The sequence below is a fragment of the Brachyhypopomus gauderio genome, unplaced genomic scaffold, assembly GCF_052324685.1.
Source record: "Brachyhypopomus gauderio isolate BG-103 unplaced genomic scaffold, BGAUD_0.2 sc47, whole genome shotgun sequence".
Classification (NCBI taxonomy): Eukaryota; Metazoa; Chordata; class Actinopteri; order Gymnotiformes; family Hypopomidae; genus Brachyhypopomus; species Brachyhypopomus gauderio.
Genome location: NW_027506873.1, coordinates 1,478,499 through 1,496,926, shown reverse-complemented (window position 1 = coordinate 1,496,926; position 18,428 = coordinate 1,478,499). Strand labels below are relative to the sequence as shown.

Genomic DNA, 18,428 nt, shown 5'->3' with positions numbered 1-18,428 from the left:
TCGATCTACATCTATGATTCGGGTTTCCATCCAAACCTTTCGAAAAAATAATGCTCAATTTCCAAGTTTCGGCAGAAAAAAAATGTGAATTAAGCCTTGTTTCCATTCATTACAGTTATGCGAATAAACTTTAGATCACGTGAGAGGACGCCAAACAATAGTGGTTTTACGTCCATCTGGCATTTACGCATTTTTGCACGTTGAGGTTGTGAAACATTTTTTTCTTTTTCTTTTCTTTACATGGAGAAGTTCAATTCAATTTTGCTCTCTCCAGAACTGTTTTTGTATGCATTTGCCATCTTTACATCGCGATCATGTACAGAACCACTTGACTTGAGGCATGATACGTCATCGTTTATGCGAAAAACTGGCTTGCTCACTGGGGGCTAGGACTCGGCACTTGTAAAGCTGCTTTGTGACAACAACTGTTGTAAAAAGCGCTATATAAATAAAATTTGATTGATTGATTGAAAAACCCTTTTCCATCCAGTTTTTACGAATTTTGGCGATGCGATAGTCTAACTTTTCCACCTCCTCCTAGCGTAAACATTTTTTTGCGATATTTGGGGCTATTTTCGAATTTTGGTCTTTTTCCATCCAGCTTTTTTCATGCGCATTTTCAAAATGCGCAAAAACTCGGTGGATGGAAAACCCACTGAGTTACTAGTTCGCTCTGGCGCCAACCACTGGCGATCGATCGCTATAGGCGCAGCATAGAGCAAACATATAAGACACAACCCCCCCCCCCCCCCCCCCCCCCTCACTCCACTTTTGGGGGAAAAAGATCCCCCCCATCACAATGCTGGCTACGGGCCTGAAATGTAATGCGCATTTGCATTTACATGTTCTACTCATACAAGCAACTTTGAGCTCAAAATTCAAATTCAAATGCAATAACTCCATTTTTATTTGCAATTGTTCCACTCATACAAGCAACTTTGAGCTCAAAATTCAAATTCAAATGCAATAACTCCATTTACATTTGCAATGTGATGGACAATCCGTGTATCATTCGTTCATTTGATATTCAACTTAAAATCAAAATCGGAAAATCAAAAAACCATTCATTATTTTGTTTTTCGTTTTGAATATAAAAACAAAAAAACAAACCAGGCTTGTATTTTTCAGTTTTTTATTTGATGATCCAAACAAAAATAGCAAAATAAAAAAACGGGTTCGGAGCCGAACTTGATTTTGATTTTTTAACTTGACCCATTTGTGTGCCCCGGAAGTTACTGATATGTTTATTCTTCGTGGTCTTCGTTTGTGCGGGAGTGCGCTGCAGTGTTACTTGTTCTACTCTGAGCCTAAACATTGGAACATAGTCTATATTGGTATAGACAACGTGACCATATTGGAACCACATTCTAGATTAATTAAATATTTATTTGAAGGTGGCAAGACGCCTGCAGAGATTTCGTGCACGTTGCAGCAAATGGATATCCAGTGATGATCCGGTGTTAATATTTGTCATTGTGTTTTGTAGTGTTCGTTTACTTTAGTCTCTGCTGTGTTTTCTGTGCCTTGTATTATTTATATAAACGTGTTTTCCTTTCATAATCGCTGTGGTCCTTTATATTCCTTCGTGAGTGTTTCTGTGAAGTGTGTTCTGTATGCCTTGTAAGTTGCGCACTCTCCGTGTGGGCGCGGTTCACTTAGAGCTAGGGTGACCAGACGTCCTCTTTTTCCCGGACATGTCCTACTTTTGAGACCTAAAAAATGTCCGGGGGGAATTTGTTCGACTGCCTCAAACAGAATACATGTACAGTGCAAAAGTGTTTACAAGTGAAAGCACGTGTGTCCGCCGGTTCTACGGCGATGAAACGAAAGTGTACGTTTACGGAGGAGTTAAAGAGAAAAAACGTTCGACACACACACCATCCACCTAAATCATTCACCGATACACCGATGACCCCCACCCAGTACAAAAGGTGTCCTCCTTTTCAGAAACCCAACTCTGGTCACCCTACTAGAGGAGACTAGCTCCGTTAAAGTATGTGCCAGCCCTTTATCGCGATTGTGTCCAACCCACCACGTTACACAGATATTGGTATATTATTTATTTCAGTAATTCCATTCAAAAGATGAAACTTGTATATTATACTCATTCGTTGCACGCCGACTGATATATTTAAGAAAATTTGAATATTGTGAAAAGGTTCAATATTGAAGACAATATTAAATAGCTAATGAACTAAAACTGGTCTCTCAGTCTAGTTCTGTATGCTAGACAGTCATGGGAAAGAAAAACAAGTAGTTATATATATTAAGTGCATCCTAAACAACAACCTACAACTCTTATTACAGGTGCTGTTCATAAAATAAGAATATTATGAAAAGCTATTGAAATAATTAGATAAAAACTCACCACCACTATTAGGTAAGAGGTAGAAATACTCATATCTGAGTTGTAGGTTGCTGGTCATCATGGGCTTAATGTAATACAACTTGTTTGGTGCTGTTCTGATGGACCGTTTAAAAGCTATTGAAATTAAAAGATAAAAACTCACCACCACTATTAGGTAAGAGGTAGAAATACCCATATCTGACTTATAGGTTGTTGCTTAGGATTGCGCTTAATATATAATAGCTTGTTTTATGATCTTATGATGCACCATTTAAAAGCTATTGACATAATTAGACAAAAACTGACCTCCACAAATTGGTGCAAGGTAGAAATACCCATATAAATGTGCCATATTTTGTCAATTGTGATTTTTTTTCACCGCGATCGAAATTTGTCCTCCACTTTTTACCCATCTGTGCAGTTAGAACACACACACACTAGTGATTACTAGGGGGCTGTGGTGCACACGTGCCCAGAGCAGTGGGCAGCCCGGCACCCGGGGAGCAGTTGGGGTTGGGTGCCTTGCTCAAGGGCACCTCAGTCATGGCCTCAAGCCTGGGAATCAAACCCACGACCCTCCGGTCACAAGACCAGTTCCCTACAATCAGGCCATGACTGCCCGTTGTATTACAAGTTGTATTACACAAAGTGCATCCTAAATAACAACTATATACTTTGTGTAATACAACTTGTTTGGTGGTCTTATGATGGACCATTGAAAAGATATTGAAATTATTGAAAAGAAAAAAAAACAGAGTGCGCAGTGCTCTGGGGCCTTTACTACCGCCACTTGCGTCCGTGTTAACGTAATTTGTAGACGGTGCCTTAGACGTCGTAGCGGTCACAATAGTACATTTTAAATAAAATGTTGTATACAACTTAAATATGTATATTCCTGGCGTAAACAAAGTTGTAGATATTTATTTTGCACATTTGGGCACTTATTATTGAAGAAAGAATTCCGAATATGCAAACGTGAAACCAACTTTACCGCAGTCAAACGAAGACCACGAAGAACAACTTCCGGGGCACACAAATGGGTCGAGTTAAAAAATCAAAATCAAGTTCGGCTCCGAATCCGATTTTTAATTTAGCTAGTTTTGTTTGGATCATCAAATAAAAAACTGAAAAATACAAGCCTGATTTGTTTTTTTGTTTTTATATTCAAAACGAAAAACAAAATAATGAACTGTTTTTTTGATTTTCCGATTTTGATTTTCAGTTGAATATCAAATGAACGAATGATACACGGATTATGGACATCCATTCACATTTCATTTACACATACATTTTGATGCTTTATATGTGTCTTTATTGAAATGAAAATGTATTTCCCGATTTGAATTAACAAGTTCATGTGATCATGCAAAGGTTGTTTCAAAATTATAATTAAAATGCTATTCGCTTAATATGCTTTGCATTTCGTGATAACACATTTGAAACGTAATTTTCAACCTCACCACCAGAATCCGTGTATCATTCGTTCATTTGATATTCAACTGAAAATCAAAATCGGAAAATCAAAAAAACAGTTCATTATTTTGTTTTTCGTTTTGAATATAAAAACAAAAAAACAAATCAGGCTTGTATTTTTCAGTTTTTTATTTGATGATCCAAACAAAACTAGCTAAATTAAAAATCGGATTCGGAGCCGAACTTGATTTTGATTTTTTAACTCGACCCATTTGTGTGCCCCGGAAGTTGTTCTTCGTGGTCTTCGTTTGACTGCGGTAAAGTTGGTTTCACGTTTGCATATTCGGAATTCTTTCTTCAATAATAAGTGCCCAAATGTGCAAAATAAATATCTACAACTTTGTTTACGCCAGGAATATACATATTTAAGTTGTATACAACATTTTATTTAAAATGTACTATTGTGACCGCTACGACGTCTAAGGCACCGTCTACAAATTACGTTAACACGGACGCAAGTGGCGGTAGTAAAGGCCCCAGAGCACTGCGCACTCTGTTTTTTTTTCTTTTCAATAATTTCAATATCTTTTCAATGGTCCATCATAAGACCACCAAACAAGTTGTATTACACAAAGTATATAGTTGTTATTTAGGATGCACTTTGTGTAATACAACTTGTAATACAACGGGCAGTCATGGCCTGATTGTAGGGAACTGGTCTTGTGACCGGAGGGTCGTGGGTTTGATTCCCAGGCTTGAGGCCATGACTGAGGTGCCCTTGAGCAAGGCACCCAACCCCAACTGCTCCCCGGGTGCCGGGCTGCCCACTGCTCTGGGCACGTGTGCACCACAGCCCCCTAGTAATCACTAGTGTGTGTGTGTTCTAACTGCACAGATGGGTAAAAAGTGGAGGACAAATTTCGATCGCGGTGAAAAAAAATCACAATTGACAAAATATGGCACATTTATATGGGTATTTCTACCTTGCACCAATTTGTGGAGGTCAGTTTTTGTCTAATTATGTCAATAGCTTTTAAATGGTGCATCATAAGATCATAAAACAAGCTATTATATATTAAGCGCAATCCTAAGCAACAACCTATAAGTCAGATATGGGTATTTCTACCTCTTACCTAATAGTGGTGGTGAGTTTTTATCTTTTAATTTCAATAGCTTTTAAACGGTCCATCAGAACAGCACCAAACAAGTTGTATTACATTAAGCCCATGATGACCAGCAACCTACAACTCAGATATGAGTATTTCTACCTCTTACCTAATAGTGGTGGTGAGTTTTTATCTAATTATTTCAATAGCTTTTCATAATATTCTTATTTTATGAACAGCACCTGTAATAAGAGTTGTAGGTTGTTGTTTAGGATGCACTTAATATATATAACTACTTGTTTTTCTTTCCCATGACTGTCTAGCATACAGAACTAGACTGAGAGACCAGTTTTAGTTCATTAGCTATTTAATATTGTCTTCAATATTGAACCTTTTCACAATATTCAAATTTTCTTAAATATATCAGTCGGCGTGCAACGAATGAGTATAATATACAAGTTTCATCTTTTGAATGGAATTACTGAAATAAATAATATACCAATATCTGTGTAACGTGGTGGGTTGGACACAATCGCGATAAAGGGCTGGCACATACTTTAACGGAGCTAGTCTCCTCTAGTAGGGTGACCAGAGTTGGGTTTCTGAAAAGGAGGACACCTTTTGTACTGGGTGGGGGTCATCGGTGTATCGGTGAATGATTTAGGTGGATGGTGTGTGTGTCGAACGTTTTTTCTCTTTAACTCCTCCGTAAACGTACACTTTCGTTTCATCGCCGTAGAACCGGCGGACACACGTGCTTTCACTTGTAAACACTTTTGCACTGTACATGTATTCTGTTTGAGGCAGTCGAACAAATTCCCCCCGGACATTTTTTAGGTCTCAAAAGTAGGACATGTCCGGGAAAAAGAGGACGTCTGGTCACCCTAGCTCTAAGTGAACCGCGCCCACACGGAGAGTGCGCAACTTACAAGGCATACAGAACACACTTCACAGAAACACTCACGAAGGAATATAAAGGACCACAGCGATTATGAAAGGAAAACACGTTTATATAAATAATACAAGGCACAGAAAACACAGCAGAGACTAAAGTAAACGAACACTACAAAACACAATGACAAATATTAACACCGGATCATCACTGGATATCCATTTGCTGCAACGTGCACGAAATCTCTGCAGGCGTCTTGCCACCTTCAAATAAATATTTAATTAATCTAGAATGTGGTTCCAATATGGTCACGTTGTCTATACCAATATAGACTATGTTCCAATGTTTAGGCTCAGAGTAGAACAAGTAACACTGCAGCGCACTCCCGCACAAACGAAGACCACGAAGAATAAACATATCAGTAACTTCCGGGGCACACAAATGGGTCAAGTTAAAAAATCAAAATCAAGTTCGGCTCCGAACCCGTTTTTTTATTTTGCTATTTTTGTTTGGATCATCAAATAAAAAACTGAAAAATACAAGCCTGGTTTGTTTTTTTGTTTTTATATTCAAAACGAAAAACAAAATAATGAATGGTTTTTTGATTTTCCGATTTTGATTTTAAGTTGAATATCAAATGAACGAATGATACACGGATTCACCAGGCTAAAAAGATGTCAATATTCAAACGTTAATGGAGAAATAGCGCCACCCCTGTTTGCAATAACATTACGATACCAACAGCGCTAAAACTGTGTCAAAATGCATCTTGAAAATGCAATCCGAGCAGATTGCATTTTCATTTCCATGGTCTTCCACTATAGTCAAATTATAGTCAAATTAGATCCCATCAGCCTTCCAATCAGATTCCACCTCCCTCCACTTTATTCAGCCAATCGGGTTCCCCTTTCCACCTCAGGGAGCCAATCAGGACGGGACTAAAGCACGCTCAGCACAGAGCCATATAGTTTCTGGCTCTGCAGTACAGGAGTTTTTGGTCTTGATTTATGATCCCTAATGCCTGGTTCACACTGCACGACTTTTCAGTCGTCAGGTTTTTGTGCCGTTCGCACTACACGACTGGTTGTGCTGTAATCGCGAGTCTTTCAGTTGTTGTGGCTTTCACACTACATGACTGATTGGCAACGCGGGCTCACGAATTAAACGACTGGGGAATCGCCGACTCATCTGGCTGCCGTCCAAAAACACGAGAACACGAAAACAAAACTCTCAGCAACACCACATAAAGAAAAAAACAATGTACATGTACTCCACATTTTCGTTATTATTATTTTTTTTACCGTTTAACCACTCCATAGTCCCAAGTTGCCAGAATTATTTCGTCTCTCCGTTGCAGTGAACATAGATATAATCAATCGCACTATAAGTGCTGTCACAATAACTTAAACACAGTGTTGTAGTAAAGTTGTAAGAAAGGTGAGGATTTTGTGTGTTTGCTGGGTTACTGTTTTGAAAGCATTCTTGAAAGTTTTTTACATTCTTCAGAGATATCTTCAGCGGTGCCGCGGTTCTCTCTCCGCGTTCCCATTGGCTGTAGCTAGACGCTGCTGCCGACTCAGTCGCCGACTGGGCTAGATATTAAACATGCTAGATATCTGCCGGTCGTCTGCGATGAGTCGACGAGCGTCTTTCAGCAGTTCACACTACACGACTGAGCGCGACTGAGCGAGCGCCGAGTGATCGCCGATTTGCCTCCGACCACAGTTTCTGTCGACCACAGTTTCCGACCACAGTTTCTACAAAAAACAGTCGGCGACTGAAAAACCAGCCTAAAATCGTGTAATGTGAACCGGGCATAAGGTGTAGTTTGAGACCTAGGCAAACTATAACGTAGAGGAAAAGAACTCGTACGAAAGACAGACCAAATAATAAAAACGTAAACTGAACACTCGATTAAACAAACACAATCTATGAACCCCAAAGGTATAGTCTGACTAGGGAAAGGCATGAAACGTAGACAACGAAAGCTTATACTATAAGGACTTACCAAGGCATGAAAACATAAGGACCACTCGACTCAAACAAGGACAATCTATGAACCCACAATGTGTAGTATGGAGTGAGATTACGGTCTTTAATATGAGAGCGCAAAGATAAGATTCAATCAAGCAAGTCAGACACACTGAGCACGCAAAATCAAGAAAACCGAGCGCTGTTAAGTGCGCTCACTTCCCTGTTTTCAGCGCGCGTTTCAGTTTTTTGCTCGCTTCTAAAATTTCTGCTCGCGTCTTGATTACAAGTACGTTAAAGATCAAAGCTTGGTAGAGGATTACCTGCGGGTTCAGGTAATTATGCCGCGTCTGTGGCATTAACCACACTAAACAGGGACGCTGGGGGATTCTAGATAACATCACTCATCGAGGCATTACCGCTTTATAACTTTAAAAATACGACAGCACAAATGTTTATTTAAATAAACCAGCATTAACGAGCAGAAATGGTTTTCTGTTTCTGATCACACGAGAGGCTTCACGGAGGTCGGCCGTTCTACCGCCGTAGTTTGAGGCACACAGTTGCTCTGCCACAGCGCTCAATTTGGCAATAACAGTCACATCAGCGCCAGATAAGGCTGATATGTCTGCCACTTGATCGATTAACATTTCACACTAATGTAGTGTAAATTCACCATAAGGACTCGTCTGCTACCGTTTGAATTAATCTAATGAGCGCTTCTGTGACCATGTCTAAAAAAAACTCGCCTGTACTGCTGCGCTGTAGTCCCGTCCTGATTGGCTGCCCGATGTGGAAAGCTGTGGAACCTGATTGGCTGAATAAAGTGAAGCCGTGGAATCTAATTTGACTATAATTTGACTATAGTGGAAGACCATGGAAATGAAAATGCAATCTGCTCGGATTGCACTTTCAAAATGCATTTTGACACAGTTTGAGCGCTGTTGGTATCGTAATGTTATTGCAAACAGGAGAGGCGCTATTTCTCCATTAACGTTTGAATATTGACATATTTTTAGCGTGGTGGTGAGGTTGAAAATTAAGTTTCAAATGTGTTATCACGAAATGCAAAGCATATTAAGCGAATAGCATTTTAATTATAATTTTGATACAACCTTTGCATGATCACATGAACTTGATAATTCAAATGGGAAATACATTTTCATTTCAATAAAGACACATATAAAGCATCAAAATGTATGTGTAAATGAAATGTGAATGGATGTCCATCACATTGCAAATGTAAATGGAGTTATTGCATTTGAATTTGAATTTTGAGCTCAAAGTTGCTTGTATGAGTGGAACATGTAAATGCAAATACGTATTACATTTTCATTTGAATATTGATACAGAAAAACTTCCATAGGCAACCACCTCCATGCCAAAAATAATTCAACAGCAATAAAGAGTTTGGTGGCGGTGAAGCACAACAAATCGTGGTTGATCAGTGAACCAGTTTGTACTTGAGCAGCCCGGTGCAAACTTATGTTGTCCCAGACGACAACAAACCTGGACTGTTCTGGTTCATCCCCCTGGTGATGGAGGATGAGTGTGTTGTGCTCTGTGTTGAAGAAGGTGATGATGTGCACAGTGTTGTAGGGACCACACTGGCTGTAGGGGTTCACACTGGCCCAGTCCAGATAGACTCACTGAATGGATGTTGCTGTTGTTTGCTCTGACCATATCGACGATGGTCTCTTTCTGTTCTGAGGTGGATAGCCGCCCACCAAGGGGTAGTCTAGTACATGATGTAGTATGTATAGAGGGGTAGTCTAGTACATGATGTAGTATGTATAGAGGGGTAGTCTAGTACATGATGTAGTATGTATAGAGGGGTAGTCTGGTACATGATGTAGTATGTATAGAGGGGTAGTCTAGTACATGATGTAGTATGTATAGAGGGGTAGTCTAGTACATGATGTAGTATGTATAGAGGGGTAGTCTAGTACGTGATGTAGTATGTATAGAGGGGTAGTCTAGTACGTGATGTAGTATGTATAGAGGGGTAGTCTAGTACATGATGTAGTATGTATAGAGGGGTAGTCTAGTACATGATGTAGTATGTATAGAGGGGTAGTCTAGTACGTGATGTGGTATGTATAGAGGGGTAGTCTAGTACATGATGTAGTATGTATAGAGGGGTAGTCTAGTACGTGATGTGGTATGTATAGAGGGGTAGTCTAGTACATGATGTAGTATGTATAGAGGGGTAGTCTAGTACGTGATGTAGTATGTATAGAGGGGTAGTCTAGTACATGATGTAGTATGTATAGAGGGGTAGTCTAGTACATGATGTAGTATGTATAGAGGACAGGTCCACTTATCTGTTCTCATTTTGAAATGTCTGGATGATGCTACAGTGTAGCAGCACAAATAAAGTTGGACTCTTTGCCTCCAGAAAACCCAACGCATGCTTGACCACTTGGTCAACCAGAGTGGCTCTGATCTCATCCATTATGGTTGCTCATCCTCTTCCTCATTCTCGTACTCTTCATTATCTCTATGCAGTATTACAGACTCTTTACAATGACGTACAAACTCTTTACAATAGACAGCATGCTCCCAAGCCACCTGTTTTCAATCCTAAATTGTTCATTAAAAATGTTACATTACAAGCTTTGTTCAGTCTGTGAGTCTCAATGTTTGCATGCTACAGGACGAGATCAGCGGTCTACGAAGGCGACTGGAGAAGTCTGAGAAAGAGCGAAATGAACTGAGACAGACAGCAGACAACCTGGAGACTAAGGTGTGATTCCTGTTTGTTAATGAAGAGTCCTTAATGAATGAACTACAGTAACTGCAATGCTAATGCATTCTGTTTGTGTGTGTGTGTGTGTGTGTGTGTGTGTGTGTGTGTGTGTGTGTGTGTGTGGGTGTGTCTGCATGTGTGTGTATGTGTGTGCATCTGTGTGTGTGTGTGCATGTGTGTCTGTGTGTGTGTATGTGTGTATTTGTGTGTGTATGTGTGTGTGTGTGTATGTATGCATGACTGCTTGCTCAGGTAACGGCCGTGGTGTCTGAGCTGAGTGATGAGAGGTTTCGAGGAGACGCGGTGAGCCAGGCCTTAGACACAGAGAGAGCAGAGAGACTCCGCCTCACCAAGGAAAACAGGGATTTGCAGGTGACTTCAGGCCCTTCTGTTTCCTTCCCGTCTCTCCTCTGCCTCGGTGTATAATAACTGCAGGTCTCAGAGAGGAATCCTCCTCCCCACATTGCTGACATGGCTGAATTAAAGCTCCTCAAAGTATGAAGGGTGTAAATGGTAACGGATGTAAGATCTGATGCACTGTTGTCAGTGTATTTACATTCAACAATATTTTAAGGAAAAATGCTAAAATGCTGTGATTAGACCATGAGAAAATACTGCAGTACATGTGTGTTTTGTGTGTCTAAGGTGAGTGTAAACAGCTTCAAAGTGTGTGTAGTTTGTGTTTAAGATGAGTGTAAACAGCTTTAAAGTGTGTGATGTGATGTGTGTTTAAGATGAGTGTAAACAGGTTTAACGTGTGTGTGGTGTGTGTTTAAGATGAGTGTAAACTGCTTTAAAGTGTGTGGTGTGTGTTTTAGGCACGATTAGATCAGAGTAAAACTACGCTGGATGCCCTTGAGAAGCAGTTAGAGGACGAGAAGCAGAAAACCACGAGCAAAGAGGCTCTGTGTGGCGTGACCACAGGTAATCCCTCCTGCGCACGCGCGTGTGTGTGTGTATGTGTGTGTGTGTGTGTGTGTGTGTGTGTGTGTGTGTGTGTGTTTGAGAGTGACACTGCTTCTACTGGGGTATACACGGACACAACACTGAGACTGAAGAGACTGAAGAGAACCAGGTTGAAACCACAGGGAAAGAATTAATCTCCCATGATGCAACAGTCTTGAGTATGGGACTATACTCTCAGACACGCTGCTGCCGGTTAAGAGGTCTTCAGCAGCGTCTGGCCACAGTCGGCTCCCGCTGGACCCTGCCTGACTCCTGCCTGCCTCTGAGAGTCGTGGCATTTCCTAAATCAATGTATTCCTTTCAAAGGACATCAAACAGCCGCGTGCAAGCTGTTTGAAGTTTGGCCTGGGTGCACACTGCCTTTACACCACATTCCACTTTCACCTGAACAAAATAAGGAACATATACAATCAGCCCATTGTCCTTTGATGCAAGATGGAGGTCATGATAGTGGAGACATTTTTACATTTTTAATATGAAAGCCCACAGCTGTTATTGTTTTTTTTTCTTTTTGCATATTTGGTCATTTTAGATTTAATTATCTTAAATTATTTGTGGAAATGAACTGTATTTAAATAAAACTTAACTTTGTAATCCCACCTGCATTCTGTGTGTGTGTGTGTGTGTGTGTGTGTGTGTGTGTGTGTGTGTTCAGAGAGTGAGCTTCAGCTGCAGCTGGAGTGTGCACAGACAGAGGTGGAGTTCGTGCGCAGACGTCTACGTCAGACAGAGGAGCGTCTGGAGGCTGAGAAGCAGGCGCGGGAACTTCTGGATGCCAAGGTCTGAGTGCCCTGCTGTCCCACACGTGCTGCTACACATCTCACCCACCACTGTTTACACTCAGCTACGAGTGTTTAGTGCTTCATATAAGGCAGGGGTCTTCAGTCCTGCTCAATGGGCACTTCAGGACAGAAAATGTCCTACACCCCAGCACAAATGAATGACCTCATTCTACAAATCTAGTCCTCTTAATTCACGAGCCCTTCATCTGGTGTCTTTGAGAAGGTGGGAAAACTGAGTGTGTAGTGCCAGCCTCCGAGGTCAGTGTAGGGGTTTCACCTACTAATCCTTTAAAGTAGATATAATTTGTTTTACCTTAATTATTAATCAGTCTCATTAATTTTAGAATCAGTCTCATATTCTAATTATACCAGAACCACAAGTTTAGTTATCAACTAAAGGTAATTAATGGTTTGGTATCTGAAGGATTTAACAATGAATTCTTTGGAGGTTTTGGCAACAACCACTTTTAAATGACATCAACACAGACAATTTGGTGAAAATAAATGATACATTTATTTAAAACCAACTATTCTAAAACACAAAGAGCATCAACATGGATCAGTATATTTACAGTGAAGACTCAGCATCTAGTGTGTGTGTGTGTGTGTGTGTGTAAAAAAAAAGGGGAGGAGTAAGTGTGCGCGCTTGTGAGGAGGCGGAGTTGTAATCTCAGTTCTCCTATGGAGAACAAAGCAACTAAAATGGCGCCGACTTTAAACAGTAGAGCAGCGCGACTATGTTAATGAGCTCAGCTGGTTTATTCCAACGTGGTCAGAACAAAGAGTAATGGCGCTGGCTTACTAACCAAAAATTAATGTAGTGTGTCTGAGAATGGGAACTACAAGTTGTCAAATATTCAGAAGATAAAACATGGAGATTGCATGCCAGGTGGAGAACTTGTGTGTACAAATCTTAACGAAGTTTATGACAAAGTTAAACATTCAGAATGTATTAACAGAAAACTTGGTTAACTCTGCAGTTCAAGTAACTTTGCCCTTCTATAAACTATGCCCAGCGGTAAGAGTCTCACGTGTTGAGTGTTTTGGGTGGTTTCCTCGTCCTCCCTGAATTCTCCTGGAATTAGGAGGGAATTTCCACCGCAGGCTCCTCGTTGATTAAAAGCGATGTCGTCCAGGTGTGCTGGGGAATCGTCCAGGAATGAGAGTCTCGTTCACGGTTTAACAACAGGGAATTGATCGCCTTTGTTTCAGTCCATGTGGCCGCGTTAGCAAGCTTGATTGAAGTAGTTAGGTGAATCTGTTGTCGCGGTACCGTTGATCGGTTACTGGTTAGATTGCACCGTAACTCGGGCTCGTTAATTAAGTAGTACGACTTTCAGCTGTTTGCTGTTAGTCGTTGCAAAGTTCGCGTGTTCTCAAAGAAAACCGGAGAGAGAGAGAAGTGGCGGAGCCTCTCTTTAATAGGTCTAACCTCGGTGTCAGTCAAACCAGAGAGAGAAGGAGATATTACGGAGCCTCTCTTTAATAGGTCTAACCTATGCGTCGGTCAAACCAGAGAGAGAGGGAGATATTACGGAGCCTCTCTTTAATAGGTCTAACCTATGTGTCGGTCAAACCAGAGAGAGAGAGAGATATTACGGAGCCTCTCTTTAATAGGTCTAACCTATGTGTCGGTCAAACCAGAGAGAGAGAGATGAATGGCTGTTCAGGGTATTTAAACACCTGAACTGTAGACACACCCTTACTTCCGTCAAAGCAAGCTTGTTCAATGTGTTGCCAGTGGTACTGCCACCTGCTGGTTTAGCATGGTACCTACATTCCCCCCTTGGTCTTCAGACTGGGGCTGACGTCACAGTCCTGAAGAGCACAAAAGGTTATCCATGCAGTCCTTGTTCCCTGTAGCATCCACTGGGAGGTGATCAATTCCATGAGTCAAGTTGTCCATCCCACCCATAGCATTATCCATGAGATGGCTGGGAGACGCTGTAGAGACACATCTGGGCAACAAGTTCACTACTGGGCAGTTCTTGAACAGTAACTAAGGTTAACCAAATCAAGAAAAACAATGAAAGGATACTAATGCATGGCTTAGATTTCTCTTGGCTTTACAATAAGAAAACAAGGTCACATGCAGGATTAAATGCCTTTGATGGAAAAGAGGAAATACATCAGGCATGGAGAAAGGTGTGGAGTTAGCACATGTTGGTGTTAGTCTGTTGGCTGGAACAAACCTAACAATGCTTTAAAGGAAAGATCTTGCTGGACTAAAACATTTGGGTTAATGTCCAGTTAGAGTGTGGCTTCTTGTGAGATCTAGTAAAATGTAAATGGGGGTTTAACTGAGGTGTAATGCCTCATCCTATCCCATGATAGACAAGTATTTAAGTATCTCACACTTGCTATACTGGTAGAGGAGAGAATAAGATCTGTGTGAGGGGTAAAATGTAGAAGTTAGGAGGTAACGCCGGGTACACCCCCCTTAGTAAAGAACCTATTGCATTGAGAATGCAGAACTGTGAGCAGAGATGATGCCAGGAACATCTCCCTTTAAAGGGTTAGAGATCTGGAAACATAGCTACATGTTTACAGGCTGAAGGTTTACATGTAACTTCATATAATGTCAGTTCTACCTCCTCCTGGCTCAGGCTGGAGGTCCACTAACTGATCCTTATCTATGGCTGTCCCCCCCTTCCACTGGTTCTGCCTCTCTTTCCACCTCTTGGCTCTGTCCCTGTGACGAGAGTAGTGAGAGGGGCCTGCAGAAAGAACAGTGTCTGAATTTACAGGGAAATCATAGGGAGGATCTTGGAGCTCTTTGGAGTCTCCTTCAAGCATACTGGGCTGCACAACAGTCTCCCAAACTGTCTGCGTGGTCTTTCTGATCTCACGCATCGACAGGTCACCTTGGCGTGCTAAAAGTGTGACATGGGTTCTCACACAAGGGTGGAGATTGTGCAAAAATAGGGATTTGAAGGTTCGGTCTTCTGTGAGACCTGGTCCATTTCTTCCCTGGAAAAATGTTTGTTTCAAGCGATTAAAGTAATCCCTGGGATGCTCTGAACGCTTGTGCTTAATTTTAATGGCTGACATGAATGCTGACGCTTCGTCAAAATAAGGGGAATACTCCTCAGCGAGGGCTTTGCATAGCTGAGTGTAACTGTCCCTAATGGAAAACGGCTGTGATTCTATGAATGTGCGAACTGATCTAGAGGTGGTTTTCCAAATTAGCTTCACTTTCTCTCATTCTGTTGCATAAGGCAAGTCCGAGAGGCTACACTCAATTTCTTTGAGGTAGTCTTCAACATGGTAGTTTGACCTTGCTGGGTCGAATGGCTCCATGTCCTTGGCTAGTGAATCTAGTAACTTTAACCGAGGGAAATGTTCAAGGACATGTCTATTAGAATAGGAAGGTGGACCTTCACTATCCAAGTGGTGTAACTCTTGGTCAATAGGATGCCTACTGCCTCCTGTCTCTCTGTGCCTAGGTGGCAGTAATGAGCCTTTATGCATCTCAAGTTCAGAAATATCTGTATTTCTCCTTGAGGAAAAAGCTGTAGCATGTACGTCACTGTGCCAGCCTGTGCGTGGGTCAGTGGAATGATGCTCAGCGTTTAAGTAAGGCCTGTTATCTGCTCTACCTGGTGAGACGTCCCTTGTCTGTACGTTCTGCCAGTGGTGTACATCAGCATGCCTTCTGCCGTCCTGCTCTGTGTCTATAGGGGGTAACAGTGAGCCTTTGTGCATCTCAAGTTGGGAAATTTCTGCATTTCCTCTTGAGGAAATAGCTGGAGCATGTACGTCACTGTGCCAGCCTGTGCGTGGGTCAGTGGAATGATGCTCAGCATTCATACAAGGCTTCTTAACTGTGGTACCTAATGAGATGTCCCTGGTCTGGACATCATGCGGAGGATAATGGTCACCAGCATGCTTTCTACCTTCCTGGTCTCTGTCCATAGGGGGCAACAGTGAGCCTTTGCGCATCTCAAGTTGAGAAATACCTGCATTTCTCCTTGAGGAAGAAGCTGGAACATGTACGTCACTGCGCCAGCCTGTGCGTGGGTCAGTGGAATGATGCTCAGCATTTAAGTAAGGCTTCCTAGCTGTTGTACCCGACGGGATGTCCCTGGTCTGGACATCATGCAGAGAATAAGGAGGGCCAAAAGACATAGCAGGATTAGTATTACTCTTTTTGTTACTCAAGAGTAAGGGGGCAGAAGCTAGGGACGAGTATGAGGGCTCTGCTGACTCGTAGCAAGAGGATGCAGACAGGGCATCTGCTCTAGGAGGGTGATTCTCCACAGAGGCTTCACTTTGAGCTTCAGAAGCTGAACCGTCAGTAGTATCATATGGATACTCTGAGGAAGAACTAGTTGCATCTAATCTAAGACTCATGGGGACTGGAGCCGGGGCCTTAGGATGTATGACAGGTGCATCATCACCTGTGGAGTGCTGACTATATGGGCTTTCTACTGTAACTAATAAAGAAGGTCTAGAGGTGCCAGATCTAGTTGCAAGGAAATCTTGCGCACTCGCACGAGCAAGCTCACTCTCCCTTTGGAGGCGGGCAGTTTCTGTTAAGCCCGTGTGACGTTCAATTACGGTGAGCACGTCATTCAGCACATGAGTGGTCAGTTGGAGGTTGTGGCGAAGGCTCTCAACCTCAGAACTGAGCTTAGCAGTATCCTGTTTGAGGAGTCTATTTTCCTTGCGTAGTGCCTCTACTTCTAAGCGAGCCTGCTGCTGACATAGAAGGAACATTTTAAAAACTACATCTGGAACGGTAGGGGTCTCCTCAAAGTAGTCCTTTAGAGGTTTGTCAACATCCTTCCTACCTGGTTCAAGCATCTGAAGGAGCTGAAGCAAAGATTGACAAGTATTCTGTTTTAGAAAAGCCATGGTTAGTCTAAATGTACTTATAGACTAGCTCAAAAAAAAAAGGACAAAATCAAGTCAGCTTCAGTACAATCTGGCTTAGTTAATGTGCCGCTATCCTGTGTCTGGCGAGTGTGGGCAGGTAAAAGGGTAATACCTAGATAGGCAAGCCAAATTGAAACTGGGGTAAAAAGAATTGTGCAAAAGATGATTATGGTACCGGCAACTAAACACTAGCACACTGGATAAAAGACTGCAACAGTGAAGTCTGATAACTGTGCTAAATAATTATCCTGATACTTCTGCAGTACAGGGGAAATCAGTGGGATGCCACACAAGTTAAAAGCAACTGAATTACTATTGAAGTAATCAGAAATTAAATGAGTGAAATAAATATACTGATCTTCAGTTGATTGCTCAATGAATGTGAATAGTAACCAAATGGTAAACAAATTAGAACAAGGTATCACCAAACTGTAGTTACCAAGTATTAGCTTTCCTCTATAGGAAGACTTGGGAAGCGCTCTGGCGCCCTCTTCTGGCGAATTTGGAGATGGTCCTATTCTAATGGCTTGAAAGCCTGTGATATGAAAAATATGGTTGATATCAAACAAATATGGTTGAGCCAGAAATCTTCCTCACGCAGGGGCACCAATTATGTAGGGGTTTCACCTACTAATCCTTTAAAGTAGATATAATTTGTTTTACCTTAATTATTAATCAGTCTCATTAATTTAGAATCAGTCTCATATTCTAATTATACCAGAACCATAACATTTAGTTATTAACTAAGGGTAATTAATGGTTTGGTATCTGAAGGATTTAACTATGAATTCTTTGGAGGTTTTGGCAACAACCACTTTTGAATGACATCAACACAGACAATTTGGTGAAAATAAATGATACATTTATTTAAAACTAACTATTCTAAAACAAACGGCATCAACAAGGATCAGTACATTTACAGTGAAGACTGGGTATCTAGTGTGTGTGTGTGTGTGTGTGTGTGTGTAAAAAGGGGAGGAGAGTAATGTGTGCACGCGCTTGTGCGCGTGTGAGGAGGCGGGAGTTGTAGTTTCAGTTCTCCTATAGAGAACAAAGCAACTAAAATGGCGCCGACTTTAAACAGTAGAGCAGCGCGACTGTGTTAATTAGCTCAGCTGGTTTATTCCAACGTGGTCAGAACAAAGAGTAATGGAGCTGGCTTAATAACTAAAAATTAATGTGATGTGTCTGAGAATGGGGAAGACTACAAGTTGTCCATTAATCAGATAAATAAAAGATGGTGGCATGCACAGCAAAGAGAACTTTGTATGTACAAATCTTGATGAAGATTATGAAAATAAAGTTTAACACATTCAGAATGTAT

At 41.4% G+C, this 18,428-nt stretch overlaps 1 protein-coding gene across 4 annotated transcripts in view; it reads left to right on the top strand.

Annotated features, from left to right (window-relative positions):
• myo18b (myosin XVIIIB) overlaps positions 1 to 18,428 on the top strand; it is a 56,615-nt gene that overhangs the window by 24,166 nt on the left and 14,021 nt on the right. For all 4 annotated transcript variants that reach the window (XM_076986512.1, XM_076986510.1, XM_076986509.1 and 1 more), the window contains exons 25-28: positions 10,386 to 10,475; positions 10,731 to 10,850; positions 11,297 to 11,402; positions 12,100 to 12,224. In XM_076986512.1, the coding sequence (XP_076842627.1) occupies positions 10,386 to 10,475; positions 10,731 to 10,850; positions 11,297 to 11,402; positions 12,100 to 12,224 (441 nt within the window). The remainder of the gene's footprint in view (positions 1 to 10,385; positions 10,476 to 10,730; positions 10,851 to 11,296; positions 11,403 to 12,099; positions 12,225 to 18,428) is intronic.